This window comes from Grus americana, chromosome 17 (genome assembly GCF_028858705.1).
Source record: "Grus americana isolate bGruAme1 chromosome 17, bGruAme1.mat, whole genome shotgun sequence".
Taxonomy (NCBI): Eukaryota; Metazoa; Chordata; class Aves; order Gruiformes; family Gruidae; genus Grus; species Grus americana.
In genome coordinates, this window is record NC_072868.1 from 10,766,030 (window position 1) to 10,780,739 (window position 14,710).

The 14,710-nt window shown below is 44.6% G+C and overlaps 1 protein-coding gene across 2 annotated transcripts in view; it reads left to right on the plus strand.

Annotated features, from left to right (window-relative positions):
- Positions 1-11,734, plus strand: part of KCNQ2 (potassium voltage-gated channel subfamily Q member 2) — a 77,468-nt gene extending 65,734 nt beyond the window's left edge. For both annotated transcript variants that reach the window (XM_054845844.1, XM_054845845.1), the window contains one exon: positions 469-11,734. In XM_054845844.1, the coding sequence (XP_054701819.1) occupies positions 469-1,188 (720 nt within the window). In that variant the 3' untranslated portion in view covers positions 1,189-11,734. The remainder of the gene's footprint in view (positions 1-468) is intronic.
- The last annotated feature ends 2,976 nt before the right edge of the window (positions 11,735-14,710 follow it).

Here is a 14,710-nt window from a genome sequence, read left to right on the forward strand (position 1 = left end):
ATTGGTTTCTTTGCCACCATACTAGACATGTTTCAAATGAGCCCATGAGCCTGGCTGCTGTAGCTGCTGGCCTCACTGAAGATGAAAATCTTCCTAGAAGATAAGGCTCAGAAATCCCCATGGCCATCTGCGCCCAGGCAAGTGCCAAATGCAGTAAGGAGCTGAAAGCCACTGGAAGGATGTGAGTGTTCTCCAGCTTTCCTGGAATTGGATGCATGTCAAAAAGATTACAGGAGCTTAAGGAAAACCCCATAAAAAGGTGGAAAATTAAGGGGTTTTTTTCCCGAATAGGACAATTAAATATTTACTAAAAGTTTCAGTTTGGTGTAGGTCAGTGTAGGCAGAGGTCACCTATGAAGTCAAGGCCCACACTTATGCCTAGGTGGGTTGGAAGTTGCTTGTACTCGGGATGTTAATTTGCTTCAGCCTGCGTGCAGTGTGTAGCACTGTAACTGTGGTGTTCCGCAGGTTCAGTCAATGGAAAAGAAGCTGGACTTCCTGGTGAACATTTACATGCAGCGGATGGGCATCCCACCAACAGAGACGGAGGCTTATTTTGGGTCCAAAGAACCAGACCCAGCACCTCCCTACCACAGCCCCGAAGACAGCAGGGAACACATTGACAAGAACGGCTGCATCATCAAGATCATCAGGTCCACCAGCTCCATGGGTCAGAAGAACTTCTCTGCCCCGCCAGCCCCGACCAACACATGCCCGCCCTCGACGTCATGCCAGCAGCAGGTCTACCAGCGGCAAAGCCATGGCTCCTCGCCCGTCGGAGACCCCGGCTCGCTGGTCCGCATCCCACCTCCACCCTCCCACGAGCGTTCCTTGTCAGCGTACAGCGGTGGGCACAGGGCGAGTGCAGAGTACCTGAGGAACGAAGACATTACAACCAAACACCACGAGAGTGCCATGAGAGACAGCGACACGTCCATCTCCATCCCCTCGGTAGACCATGAGGAACTGGAGCGCTCTTTCAGTGGCTTTAGCATCTCCCAGTCCAAAGAGAATTTGGACATCCTTAACAACGGTTGCTATGCAGCCGTGGCCAAAATCAGACCCTACATTGCAGAAGGGGAATCAGACACTGATTCTGACCTCTGCACGCCCTGCGGTCCTCCTCCCAGGTCGGCCACAGGTGAGGGACCCTTCAGTGACATGGGCTGGTCAGCCCCCAGGCAGTGAAGCCTTCTCGCAGCCGCCGAGCCACGTCCAAGTGTTGGCAGCTGCCCGCTCCAGCTGTCCACGCGTTGAACTTCTCAAGGAGATTGACAGCTAAGGTTTTCCTCCATCTAGGACATCCTTAGCTGGAGGATACTTTCTTGCAGCTTACTCTGGGGGGGGTGGAATGAGCAGGTCCGAGCCTGCATTTATGGAAGAGGTCACGGTGGTGAGCAAACTGGAGCTGTGAAGTCCAGATTTCTTTCATACTCTCTTTCTAAGATCATTAGGTGAAATTATTTCATGGTGCAGGGTAGGTAATTTGCATTTCTTGGGAATCTTGAGAAGTGCAGGGCAGGAATAAATCACCTGGCCAGGGCTTTTGGAGGTCACAGTAATTGGTGACTGACAAGTGTTACGTCGGCATTGCCACACCATGGCACCGGTGATTACACCATTAGGTGTTCTGGAGTCACAGAATGAACACATGTCTGTCTCTGGCTTAGATTTCAGGTCACATGTAATTACGGGGGGTTGTTACTCTGGTTCCTCATGAACTGTCAGGAAGGTGGCATAATTCCAATATAATACATGGAAATGTTGCGTAGGCCCCTGGGGGAAAGGGATGGTGGCTGGAGTATTTGCATGAACAGAAGACATGGCCTCAGAGTGGGACAGGTTAGGATACTGCTCTGAACCAGAATGGTTTGGAAATTATCCCATGTTAGGGAATTGAAAAACCGAGAAATATGAGCTTGAGTGCAAGAAGAGAAACAACCCAGAGGGCAGAGAAATGAGACAGAGGAGGACAAGAGACTGTAGGGCTGAAATTTTATGTTTTAAACCATGTATTATATTTAATTATCTCTCCTTCTGTTGACAACGGGCCTGGAGATGCTTTGGAAGCAAAGGCAAACCAAAGCAACCCCTCCGGAGGGCTGTCATGGTGTGAAGCCGTTCTCGTGGCCAACAGTGCTGTTGTGGAGTCACAGCCACACCAGGCCAAAGGGAGAGGGTGCATATGCAACATGCTGTGGTCCCCGTGTTGCTGCGAGTTAAGTGCTGAGCTCCGTCCTTTTGCAGCCCTGTTGGTCAGAGTGGGCACTTTTCTTACAGTTTGCATTGTGCCTGAACACTTTTGCACACACTATGCCCTGTGAAAATCTTCCCTTTCTTCTTCTACCCTGCCAAGAATCTCACACCCATGTTCCCAGGACATCCTTCGGGTTTTTTTGGATCCCTCAAGCGGAGTTAAGAGGTGATTCTTTTCTTCATGGTCTTTCAGAAGCCTCTTACCTGTGCTTGCCCGCAAGTTGTGCCAATCCAAGTCTGACCCATTTCGTTGTTGTTAAAGTACTTTCTCTTGGAAGGATCTTTGTGTCATTACCGGGAACCTCAGCAGCGCATTCAAGCTGGGGGAAAGCAAGGGGAAAAGTGATGCTCAAAGTTTCTTTTGGGACCAAAATGAAGTCACAAAGTGATCCTTTACATGGATAGGTTGTTTGATTTTTTTTTTTTTTTTGCAAGGGGGTGGATCATGAAAAGTGTGTTTGGGATCCATCTCCAGAGTTGGGACACCATGGCTGGCGTTGTGCCTCTGAACCCTCCCATGCATCTACAGCCCAAATCCTGTACGTGTTTTCTGCTGGGGCTGTCTGTGATTTCAAACCCTGTCTCTCCACATTTTCCCCATCTTGTATCAAGAGCCTGTTAAGGATATTTAGGTGACAACTTCATTTCTGTGTGGCCTTCAAGAGGTTGAACATTGACTTGCTTGGGGTGATGGGAGAATCACGGCCTTTTTCTCTCCTCCTGTTTGCTTGACCAGAGGCAGCAAGCAGGAGAGACCCAGGACTATTTTGGCCTTAGGGAAGATGTGGGTGCAGTCTGAGAGCTTGCAGACAGGAAATAAAACCATCCTTTTGCTAGTGCTCAGGACCAACACGAGGTCTTCACATGGGATTGAGGAGTGAGGAAAGGCTCTGCACAATTTTTCCTGCCATTTTTCACCATTCAGGAGAGGAAAACATTTTTCTTAAAGGGAATGTAAGCTTCCAGCCACGCTGATTCCTTTCTTTCCCATTTGATCAATTTTTTTTATTACCTCCCACAATTTTCCCTCTCTGCTTGTGCTCCCAAACTCCTTTTGGCTCCAGATTTCTTTGTGGAAAGTGAACCCAGTGACGCCCTTGACTCTGATTCAGAGAAATCTTTGAGTGCAAAATGGCTGCAAATTGTGCAGACTTGCCCCTGGCATGTTGCAAAATGAGATGCCTTTGGGTAGAGAAAGAAATGTCAGCAGGTCCCAAATCAGACTTGGCATGTGTTTTCCAGTGACTACAAGAATGGAAATTGCAGTGGGTGAGGCAAAACCTGACACTGCTCCAGCCAGCTGTTCGCTGCAAATTTTGTCCAAGTCAGAGATAACAAGGATTTATTATCTTATTTGTTTGCAATTGCTTTTCAAGGCCTGCTGGAAATTTGGCACAGAAGGGTGTGATGCAAAGGCAGGAACTCCGGATGAGGATGATGTCATGTGGTCCTATTGCAGCATAGGTACATGACTGGTCTTTAATATAGGAAGCAAAGTCAACAGGACTTCAAGGCACAATTTTTTGCAGGATGTAACTTTCGTCATGTCTTAATTTTGAAGCCCTATTAGTTCTATTTTCAATGTCCATTTCCTAGTTCTTATTGCAAAATCCCTTTCTCCTGTCCAGATGATGTTACACCCATGAAAACAGATACTGCCAGTGTGTCTCAAGGAGATGCAGTTCCACTGTGTCCTCTTGAGTTTTCCACAGGTTGAAATCTGCAGTCTTTTACCTCCTTTAGGGACTGCATAGGAAGAGCTGTGTTTTCCATCTTCAGGTTACTGCATTAGAATTTGTAAAGATCTTCTGACTTGTAGCATTAAAAGGTGTTGGATTTGTCCCACAATCACTGATTACAGAAAATTGGTTTTATATATATGCAGCACAGATTGTATCTTGCTGCCACAAATTTCACATAGAATTTTTTTTTGGAAGGTGTAAAAAATATTCCACCTTTATCTGTGGCATCATTTCAAAGAAATTCTGGCACATGCTTCCATCCACAGCCATGCCATAAATCATCACTTCTCATTCATCCAGGCAAAAAGGCCTGGATTTTTGGGTTAACTTGCACCAGAATTATCTTCAAATGCTCCTTATTTCCATGAAATGACTTATGCCTACATAATTGATAACAGAGCCTGCTTGTTGCTTATCAGTATCAATAATTTCATTCCTGTCCTAAATCACAGTCCAATACTCTCTGCAAAGTCTTTGCTTTCAATCCCTTAATTCCTCTATGCCTGTATCACACACTCCTGGTGGTAATCTCACACAAGAAGTCTTAACCACTAGATTAAAAGAAAATAAATTTATTTTGTTTTGCTAATAAGGCAGTCTCAATGATAAAGACCTTTAAAACGATGGACAGGCAAACTTTGTCCCTCTGCTGAGCCTCTCTCGAGCTGGTCTTTGCTCCCCTTTTCCTCCCAAGTCTGGTTCTGTATTTTTTGGAGGACAGAAACAAGTTTTAGACAATGCCAAGTGTGGACAGAGGAGACCAAGGAGAGCTGAAGAGGATGTGAAAGTCAAATTTCCAGCAGGCCATCCTGAACTGCTCCGGAGGTGCCTGTGCCTACGTATGGTTCTGTGCACAGAGCCTGGTTTCAAGGTGCATCTGTGCCGAATATGAAGCCATGGCCGTGGTCCCAGGCTCTGGTCTCCAAGAAACTTTATGCCTTTTTTCTTTTTTTTCTTTTTTTTTCTTTTTTTTTTTCTTTTTCTTTTTTTTTTTTCAGAATCTGGATCTAGGTCTGGAGAGAAATACTGCAAATGGCCCCACCTGCGGGATGGAGCAATCCCTAAGACTGGGACCTGAAGCCACAGTCAGTTTTTGGGTGCTTCAGGTCCAAGCGTGAGTTCAAGTTGCCTGAGGAGTTCATGTCTCTGAACAGGAGACGTGGCTGGAGATCTTGCAATCTCTGTGCAGGTGGCCTTCCATAATGTGACCCCAAGACATAGGAACAGATCACTAGCCATAAGTCGAAATTCCCAATATTTGGGAAGGGACTTTAATGTTACTCAAGTGCAGATTTTGTATGTGAATTTCCTTGTTGACTCATTTTCTTATAATAATTTTTAAAACAAAAATGTCAAGGAACTCACTGAAAACAAACCTCTTGTCCAGCTCAGAAAGCCATTATATTTCTTTAGACAGACTATGTGATAGATCAGATTTTCTAAAACTGTATTTTCTTTCAAATGCTGCTTAATAGATCCAAATAAATTCTGCAGGATCATTGCTATTTACAGATAAATAGGTATATTTTTACATTTTAATTGATTTTTAAGATTTTAAATTATGTGAATTTTTAGAACAAGTTTGTATAATCTACCTGAGAAGCCAGAGCATCACCTCCGATACATATGCTCCCCTTCCTAAGTTACCCAAGAGAAAAGAAAACCACATTTACTCATATTTTTCTCAAGAGGGAGCTACTGCAAACCTCATTTCCCTTATGTCCTCAGACCACTACAGTCACAGCAACATTATTGCTAAAAACAAAATGTAAGGATTAATAGAGAAACTGAAATTCCTAAGGAATTTCCCCAAGAATTATCCCATATAAAGACCCTTAACAGTGAGTATATTATTGGGAATGTTAAAAAGCCCAGGAGCAGCTAAGGATTTCTGTTTCTCCATCCACGCTCGTGTGAACCGTCAGGTTGAGCGAGCCCTGAGCCTCCACCCCTTCCCAGCACGCCTGTGGTCCTCCAACCCACGCCCGCACGCCCACATCCTCTCTCAACCCGCTCTCCATCATGGGTCAGCATCTTCTGTTTTCATCAGCTTCCTTTTCATGAACCAGAAACAAGGAAATCAGATACAAAAGCTCCTTCACCTGCAAGTAACATGGAGGCTGCGATGCGGAGGGCCGTGGCACAGGGGTGAGGGCAGGAGCCCCCTCCGAGCCCCGTGCGGGTCACTGCTGCTCAGCAGGGTAGAAGCAAACTCTTGCTTTTAGCACACAAACACCCTGACTTTTCTGCGTCACAGAGCAAAATCGGCTTAGAGCAAGGGTGTGGGTTGTTGGGTTTTTAACAATAACAATAGTTGGGGTTTTTTTTAATAATAAGGATAATAATAATGCATAGGAATCTTCTTTAGTATATCTTAGTGTCTGATGCCCCAGTGACACAATACTGCTTGCCTTATATTAGTGTCTAGAGGGAGAGGGATTACACACCTTTTGATACAGTATTAATCACACTTATAATTTAGGTAGCAGCAAGGAGCGGCTGCTGCAGGAGGAGCAGCCGGGTCCTTTTTAACATATGAATGTGCTTTCCAGACTATCTCACGTGACTGTACTCTCAATTTTGCCTGCTACTGCATGCAGCCTGAGATGAGTAGACAGCAATATGCTCCAGCTGTATCTGCACTCCCAGATTGCTGTAGTACCTGATGAGGTAACCTTGCCAAAAGCATCATTTTTGGGAGAGACCGTCCTCCCAGTGACCCATCACGTAGGATGCTGCGGTGCTTCTGTAGGTAACACTGATATACCAAGTGTCTTTCATGCTGCGACTGATCGTTGCCCCTTCCCTCTGATACAGCATGCACAAACTCCACTTCTACTGCTTGTAACTAAGGGGTAAAGCCCCACGTTTGTACCTGTGGTTCCTTGAAACGTGTACAGGGGGAGGAAAAAGTACGAATTGTGTTGGCTGTGTATAACAACCTCCTTTCCATCCAGATGCCTCTGAAGAAGAGCATCCTGGATACCCCTTTCTGAGGGTTTGGAGGAGCAGGCAGAACAAGGCAGGCAGTGCCAAGGAGGGAGGCCTGGTCTTTACTTAGGAGATGCCGTGTGAACGCACATGTTTGGGACTTGCCATATGTCTCTTTTAATTCCCATAGGGTTCTTTCGCCTGCATCCAACTCTGGTGTACATGTGCATTTGTGCATTTGTGCCTGCAGCCCAGCCCGAGGGGCAGGGGGGGAATGTGGCTCCCAAACTTTGGAAACCCCTCTTTGGAAATTTCATCCACCCTTGTCTACAGCCCATGGGGTCTCGGGGACCCTGCAGCTGTGCCATATCCATTCCTTGTGGAAGCATCTCTTACTCTCCTTACAGAGGGGCACCGAGCTACCTTCCTATCTCCCTAAATGTTTTGCCACAGTTCTCCCCGCTGTAATACCAGACTGTCATGAGGCACCCAGGGTTTGCCAACCTTGCTGGTGTTTGCAGACTCTCATATCTCTTAGCACTGCTGCCATAATCTAGTTTGACATTGGTCCCGTATCCTCACCTTCCTTCTCCAGACTCTATACAACTGAAGATTTAATGCCAGATCTCTGCTCTGAGACTTGCTTCTGACCTGGCAGCACTAGATGCACCAAGGATCCTTCATGTTTTTGTTAGCGTGGCAGTTTTGCTTTTTATTGGCAATTTATTTGCTTCCTCATTGAGCCATTGTGGCCTCAACACATCCCTGGTTTGTTCTGCTGGAGCCTTTCGGCACAGGGATGGAGTCTGTTTTGCCCCTCTGTACAGCACCCTGTAAGGGTTTGTCCCCTTGGCTTTAGCTGAGTGTGGTGAGACAGGGATGAGGGTTCAGTTCTGGTTTTCTTGTCAAGCTGAATGTCTCAGAGAAGAGCTTACAGACTCTTAACACCCTTAATGCTTTTGCTCCCTAAAGCAAGAGCTGCTTCTGAGACCCCAGTCCCCTTCAGCAATCCATGCATGCGGCTTTGCCTGCCAGGATCCAGCTTGATAATGGGGAGAAATGGAAAGCAGCTAGTCCAAGCTGTGCTATTTCCAAAGCTGCCAGTGAACCTGGAAGCATCTTACCCTCTCCTAATTCCTGTAAATACAGCTGCAGATGAATTGTTCAAGCAGCCGCCGTTTGCCTAGTCCTGAGAAACTTGAGCTAACCGCAACCACAAAGCTTTCCAAAACCCAGTGCCAAGCTCAGGCTAGATTTCACCTGCAGCTACGCTTATCATTTTAGGGCAGGGTTAATGGTTTCGGGTAGAGGTCATGCCAAACTCTCCAGTTTGGATGGTTCTGGCCCAAAACCAAGGTTGAATGTCACACTGCCGGTGAAGCTTCCTCTGGAATTTCAGCTTCATTTGACACTGATGACTGTGGACCTGGGGAGATGCTCTTTCCTTCCCACTGCACACAAGAAAAGGTTGGCATAAGCCTTGCAAGCCAAGACAAGAAAATGCCTCCTTATTTTAGCATGCCATAGGCACCTCCCGTTAAAAGTAGAAGCAGCATTTCATGGTAAATCCTTAAACCTGACCAACAGTGTCCATGACCCAGTATTTCACATATGCAGTGATGCTCGTGAAAGGGATTTATTACAGATGTGGATATAGAGGGCTCAGTCCTTTAGCATATCTGTAGACACCGTATTCAGCCTTGCTGATGACCTGAGGAGAAGTCATCGAAGCTGGTGACAGGTCTTTTCTGTCCTGCCTGTTTATTCATGCTGGTCCAACATCTTCCCTGGAGCTGAAGATATCCCGTGCTCCTGTGAGCAGGCAGGATGGGGACCCTTCTGTGTTGGTTATTCTTCCCCACCACCCAAACTCAAACCCTAAAATTTGAAGTTTCTTCACTTTTTCTGAAAAAAATCATGCACAGGGTAGAGAACCTGCAACTGATAAAGCTGATAAATTACAGATTTTGTTCTGGGGTTTTTTATTATTTAAATTGAAAGAGGGAGGAAATTCTTCACTATGAGGGTGGTGAGGCACTGAACAGGTTGCCCAGAGAAGCTGTGGCTGCCCCTGGATCCCTGGCAGTGTTCAAGGCCAGGGTGGATGGGGCTTTGGGCAACCTGGGCTAACGGAGGGTGTCCCTGCCCATGGCAGGGGGTTGGAATTAGATGGGCTTTAACATCCCTTCCAACCCAAACAATTCTGTGATTCTATGATTTTAAATCAAGGGCAGATTTTAAACCTAGTTGCAGTCGCTGCGTGGTATATCAAATGCTTTAGGAGATTCAATAAATTATTCTTATAAATGTTTTATTCTTTTATCAGTAATTCGTATAGGTGGGTGCCACTGTTCTTATACAGCAATGCTCCACACACTAAAACTATATTCTTGTTTCTCCAGTATAGACATTGTATTTATGAAATTTATCTTGCTTAGTGTCACCTTGGCACACTATCCACATATACTGCACACAGATTGCACATTACATGCCAAATGCTGATAGGTATCACTACATGTAATAAGTGTACATGTGTTGAACAGACACCGAACAAAGTGTTACCTGCCTCGTTTGTGAAGTGACTCAACATAATTGGGAAAAGAGGAAAACAAAGATCTTGTTTTGTTAAGAAATCCACTGCATTCAAATGCTACTTCAAACAGATTTTACCAGTAAGCTAAAATAAGTGAGATGATTGCTTCTGCAATGTTACTTAAAAAATACCTGAACAAAACAAACACACAGAGCCCAGAAATCCTTAAAAATTACTGTATTTCTATATAATCTTCATTGCTATTCATCTGAGCTGTAAATTCTGTACAGATTGAATGAAGTTCACGGTTTATCTTTGTCATAACCTGCAAGATAAAAGGACAACACAACTTTGGCTGTAAGTGCGTGTGCATGCTGTATGCATACATGCATATACATATTGCTGTATGTGCATGTGTATACAGATGCATGCACACATGCGCTTTAAAGCAGAAAAAAGCTGCATCTGAGATGCACGAGGCGGGGGGGGGAAGTTCTTTCTTGAAGGTGGGAGAGTGGGTAAAACCAAAACAAAAGACTATTTTGATAACATACTTCTATCAAAAAGGAAGATTTGCAAAGGGGATTGATGTGTAACTGCCATCCCAAGGAGAAATCCCACTTCTGAAGGCAGTGCTGGCCATGGAGCAGAGTGATGCGGTTGCTTTAAATGACATATTGTTTGGCTTTCTTTAAAACGAACTAACAAAAGAATATAGCGGCCGGTGCCAATTCCAAGTTCAACCCATTCCTAGGATGTGTGGCCAAACAGTTGTCCTATGCCATCGGAGAGCCGAGGGCAAAGGCTCTGCTCACTGGGACAGGTAAAGTGGTGCTGGCTGATGGGCAGTGCCACGGTCTCCCCCAAACCCGGCACTGCATCCCCTTCAGTACGGGCTGCTGCCCGGGCAGAGATCCTGCTGCCCTGTCTGTCCTGCTCTTACCTTTGCCTCTGTATTTAAAAAGCCCCTAGTTAAGAGTCATTGAAGAAAAGTGAGATAAATAGTCATCAAAAGCCCATTTTGATCTTAGAGTTATGAAAGAAATGACAAAGTTATAATCAATAAAGCCGATATTCCAAGCTGGTCCACCTCCAAACTCTGATTGCCCCTATACAGAGATTTCACCAATCTCATCAAATGAATCGTCCTCTAGGATTTAATTTTGCCCATATTTTCACCAATATAAGATCTATATTGGGTAGAACTTATCCTTCAGTGTTTAATCTAAATCAAGCAAAGGCACAAAGATCTAAATTTTCCAGTTAAATGCTACTGGATGACATTGAAAAAATAGTAAGCAGATTTTTGCATTGGCCTGAAATTCATCTCTAGATCTGAAGTTATCAATTGTAAGAGCCACTTCATTCCCAAATGTGTTTCTAAGCAAAGGGTACATCCATCGCTTATGTTGCCATTTCCCTGCTATACCATGAAGCTATCACGGTTTATAACGGGATCTGGCTTATTTGGCCTTAACTAGGCTAAAACTGGTTCATGCATTTGCCCTGCCGGTGAGCTAAGAGGTGAATTTCACTCTGGGACGGGCCGTTCTCTCTTGGCGCCAGTGCAGGTGCTGCACGCCCTCGCCTCCCACTCGTAAAAATCTGGGGCTCAGCGGAGCATGAAAGTTTGGTTGTCCTTTAGAAAGCAAAGACAGCTGCTGCTTTGCTTCCTTTAATTTGCTCTGTTGCCTTGGCTTTTTTGCACTTTCGTTTCATCTCCAAAGAATCTCTCATAATGCCTTTGGTACTTACGTACAATTTTAAAACATTTTGTATGTATTGAATGGTACACACTTTCTCTTGTAAAATAGCAATGGGACTTTATTTTTTTTTTTTTTTTTTTTTGGTGAATGTGTAACTTCCTCTGTACATTTCAATCATGACTTTGTGCAATGTACATTTTATAGGGACAGATGCCAAGGGAATGACCTGTAGTTTTCTAAGGGAATAGCTAGAAGCTGAACGACACAGTCACAGATGGTTTTACATTAGCACCGCGGAAGAGCGACGTAGCCCAGACTTTTACACCGAAGCGTTGAGCGTGATACAGTGTGTACCTTCACATGAATGACTGTGGCAGCTGCAAAACTGTATATGTGTGATATTAAAAACAACAGCGATGGTTGCAATTGGAAGGGAAATGGAGGAAAATTGAATAACCACAATCATTAATTTAAGCCTGAAAGCATCAGAATGGAAAATTGCATTCAGTAAAAATACCAGAGATTTAACCTTCATGAGATGAAATACACATTTATTTTTCTTTGCACTTCTTCTGTTCACTTTGTTTGTTTATTTCTGGTGATTTCTTGGTGCTTTGGGGACATATTTAATGGCTGATGAAGAGGAGCGAGATGGTGGCTGAGGGCCTGACCTTTCCTGGTGTTAAACCTTCACACCTTCCTTCCTTATTTCTAATGTTAGATGACATTTTTCTTTCTGATGTATAAAATCAAGCTCAGAAATCTCATGTGCCTTCAGTTACAAGGACACTGTCCCTTCAGGGTCCTTAACAATATTTATTTTCTTAAGGTTAGACGTCAGCCCCATCCTGACGGATAAAGGACGGTTATGGAAGCTCTTCGCCCCCTGTGCCGGCTCCTTATCTCCATGCTAAAAATTGAGGCTGGTGTCACTGAAGTGGGCTCAGAGCCAAGGAATGGCACTGGAAAGGGACCTTTATCTGTCCCACGAGTTATCTTGCTTACCAGGCATCCGTCCTAAATTAAGAAAGCGCATTCTGGGTTTTGGAGAGCTCTCTAGGAGTGAAGTGGATGGACTGGCAGTATTTTCCATAGCAAGGTTGGCTGATGAAACAGCAGTTCCATTTTGCAAGAGAAACGGAAAAAGTAAAATCCCTCCCTCCACACTGATATTTTTTTCTAGAAAGATGAAGTACGAGAATCTAGACGAACCAGTGCCTGGATTTTAAAAAGCCTGCCAGTCATTTGGACAAGGCAGTGAAAGAGGCTTGGCAGAATGAACAGCTTGCTTCAGGCGCAGCAGCCCCCTGGTTGTACCAGATGACTTGGCTCAAAGCCTTCAGCAGCTCCCGTCCTCCCCAAAGCTATGAAAGAAGGCCAGGTGCAAGCATTTCCCAATGGATACAGCACATTAAGGTGCACTTCAATAACATTGTTATATTTTATCTCATTATGTTTCACACCAGTGAGATAAGCAGGAAAATTCTCAGCTCGCTAAATCACATTCCCCTGTCACCTGAGCAGGCTCGGGTGTTGGCGTGTGCTGCATCCAAATGCTGTCCTGCAGCTGCCCCTGCCACCCAAGCAGGGATGCTGCTGGAGCCAGATGTGGTACCTGCTGTGTCGGAGCAGAGTCAGCTGCCCAGCAGACCTGGAGTCCTTGCTCACACGATCACCAAGCCAACAGGAGAGACCATGCAGGAGGAGGCATTGCTTTCTCTTGGCAGTTGGCTCCAGGGCCCTGATAGTCTGGTCCAGAGGAAAAATCAGGACACTTTTCCCTGCAGTGGTAAATGTCCCTTTTTGTGGAGCAGAAGTAAATGCTGGAGCTGTAGAAGAAATTCATATGAATACAAAGCATCTAGAAATGGATCTAAATTCCTTAGGACTGCAGTTTCCCTGGCTATCATAGGAACATATCTACCTGGTCTTCTCACAGCTAAAGCTCCCCAAGGCAAAATTGTTCTCATTCATATTCTTTGGGCAGGGATATTTCACCCTCTGCTTTTTACCACATGATCTATCAGGATGCCAGGAACTGGGTCCTGAGGAGGGGTGATAACAACATTGCCGTAACTTGGGGACATTCCTGTGCAAGTTTACAACCAGCTGGCTCTAACTAAGCAAAAGCAGCTGGTTTAAGAAGTTAAGTAAAAGTTGTTTTCCTGAATGAGCTCAGTTATTTGGGATTGTATATGCAGTGACAGGGTATGAACTTCTGCAGGATTAATTCATTGCCAAAAACTCTGCCAAGCTCTGTTCCTAAGCAGAATCCCAGTCTGGGTATCTGTGCCTTGTTCACTAATTAAACCATATACTATCCTTGAAAATTAAAGAAACATTTCTTCCTTATTCACTGGAGGGGTAAGCAGGAGTTGTTACAAGAGGAGGACTCAGGTTGTAAAATCTCAGTGCTACTTTTGGGGACCCCATTTGAGACACCTGGAACTTCTCAGTCCAAGGTGAAAAAAAGCCAACTCCAGCTTTCGATCCAAATAACGCCTGACTCCAGCATTTGGGTTTCCTTTTTGCTTTTCAAAACTGTGCAATAACTCAATGGCAGAACCGTGAATGAAATCTCTCTGATCCATTTAACACTCCTCCAGCACTGCTCTGGGATATAATTTACCCTTATTACATTCTTGGCAGCTCTCTCCTGTTTCCATCAATAGTAACCTAATGGTGGTTTTGGGCATAAAGTATCTTTCTGGAAAGAGAAACCTTTTTCAGCAAGGTGGTCACTCTTTTTCTGTAAGGAAGTTAATAATACATAGCTAAACAGACAGACATAAAGTGAAGTGGAAGGAAGAGGAAGAGGGCATGGGACACAGTTTAAAAGTTTATAGTTTGGCATGGATAAGGAATTCGGTGAATAATGGAACATGAGATTTTTCACACAAAACTCATGAGCAAATTTTTTTTATCTCCTTGTCCTTGAAGGACTGTTAACAGGGGGCAAGTCAGAGAGAGAGAGAGAGGAGATTTTTGGATACAACTGAAAAGCCAGTAAGGTTACTCTTTAAACCATTGAATTTAGATGCTAAATAAAACAAACAAATGCATCCAAACTCCTTTTTCCACTTTGGCTTTCAGGGATTTCTCAGCTTCTGTAGAATCAATCCCATGTACTCCCCCACGACCAGACCTATCAATTACACATTTTCTGATGATTTATTGAACAAATGTTTTAGCTGCACTGACACACTGTATCACTCCAACTTAGTACCAAAAATGAGTACAAATCCTTGCTGTTTCTTTTTCTCCCTCTGCCGCTGGTCAGCACTGATGGGAGGTTTTTGTTGATCTGGCATTTCTTTAATTTTTTGTAGTTTTCTGCTCAATTCCTTTTTCATCCCAAAAGCAGTGCACAGGTTTGGGGATGGTCCTCCACACTAAGATACAAACACAGTCTCCGTGTCTTTTCAGGTCTTGATTTCTTTACAAGAGAAACGCTGAAATGTGATTTTATTCTTTGCCTTCTTCTGACTCAGCTGAAGCTTTTACTGAAATCAGAGCATGAAGGAGCCAACGAATATAAATCA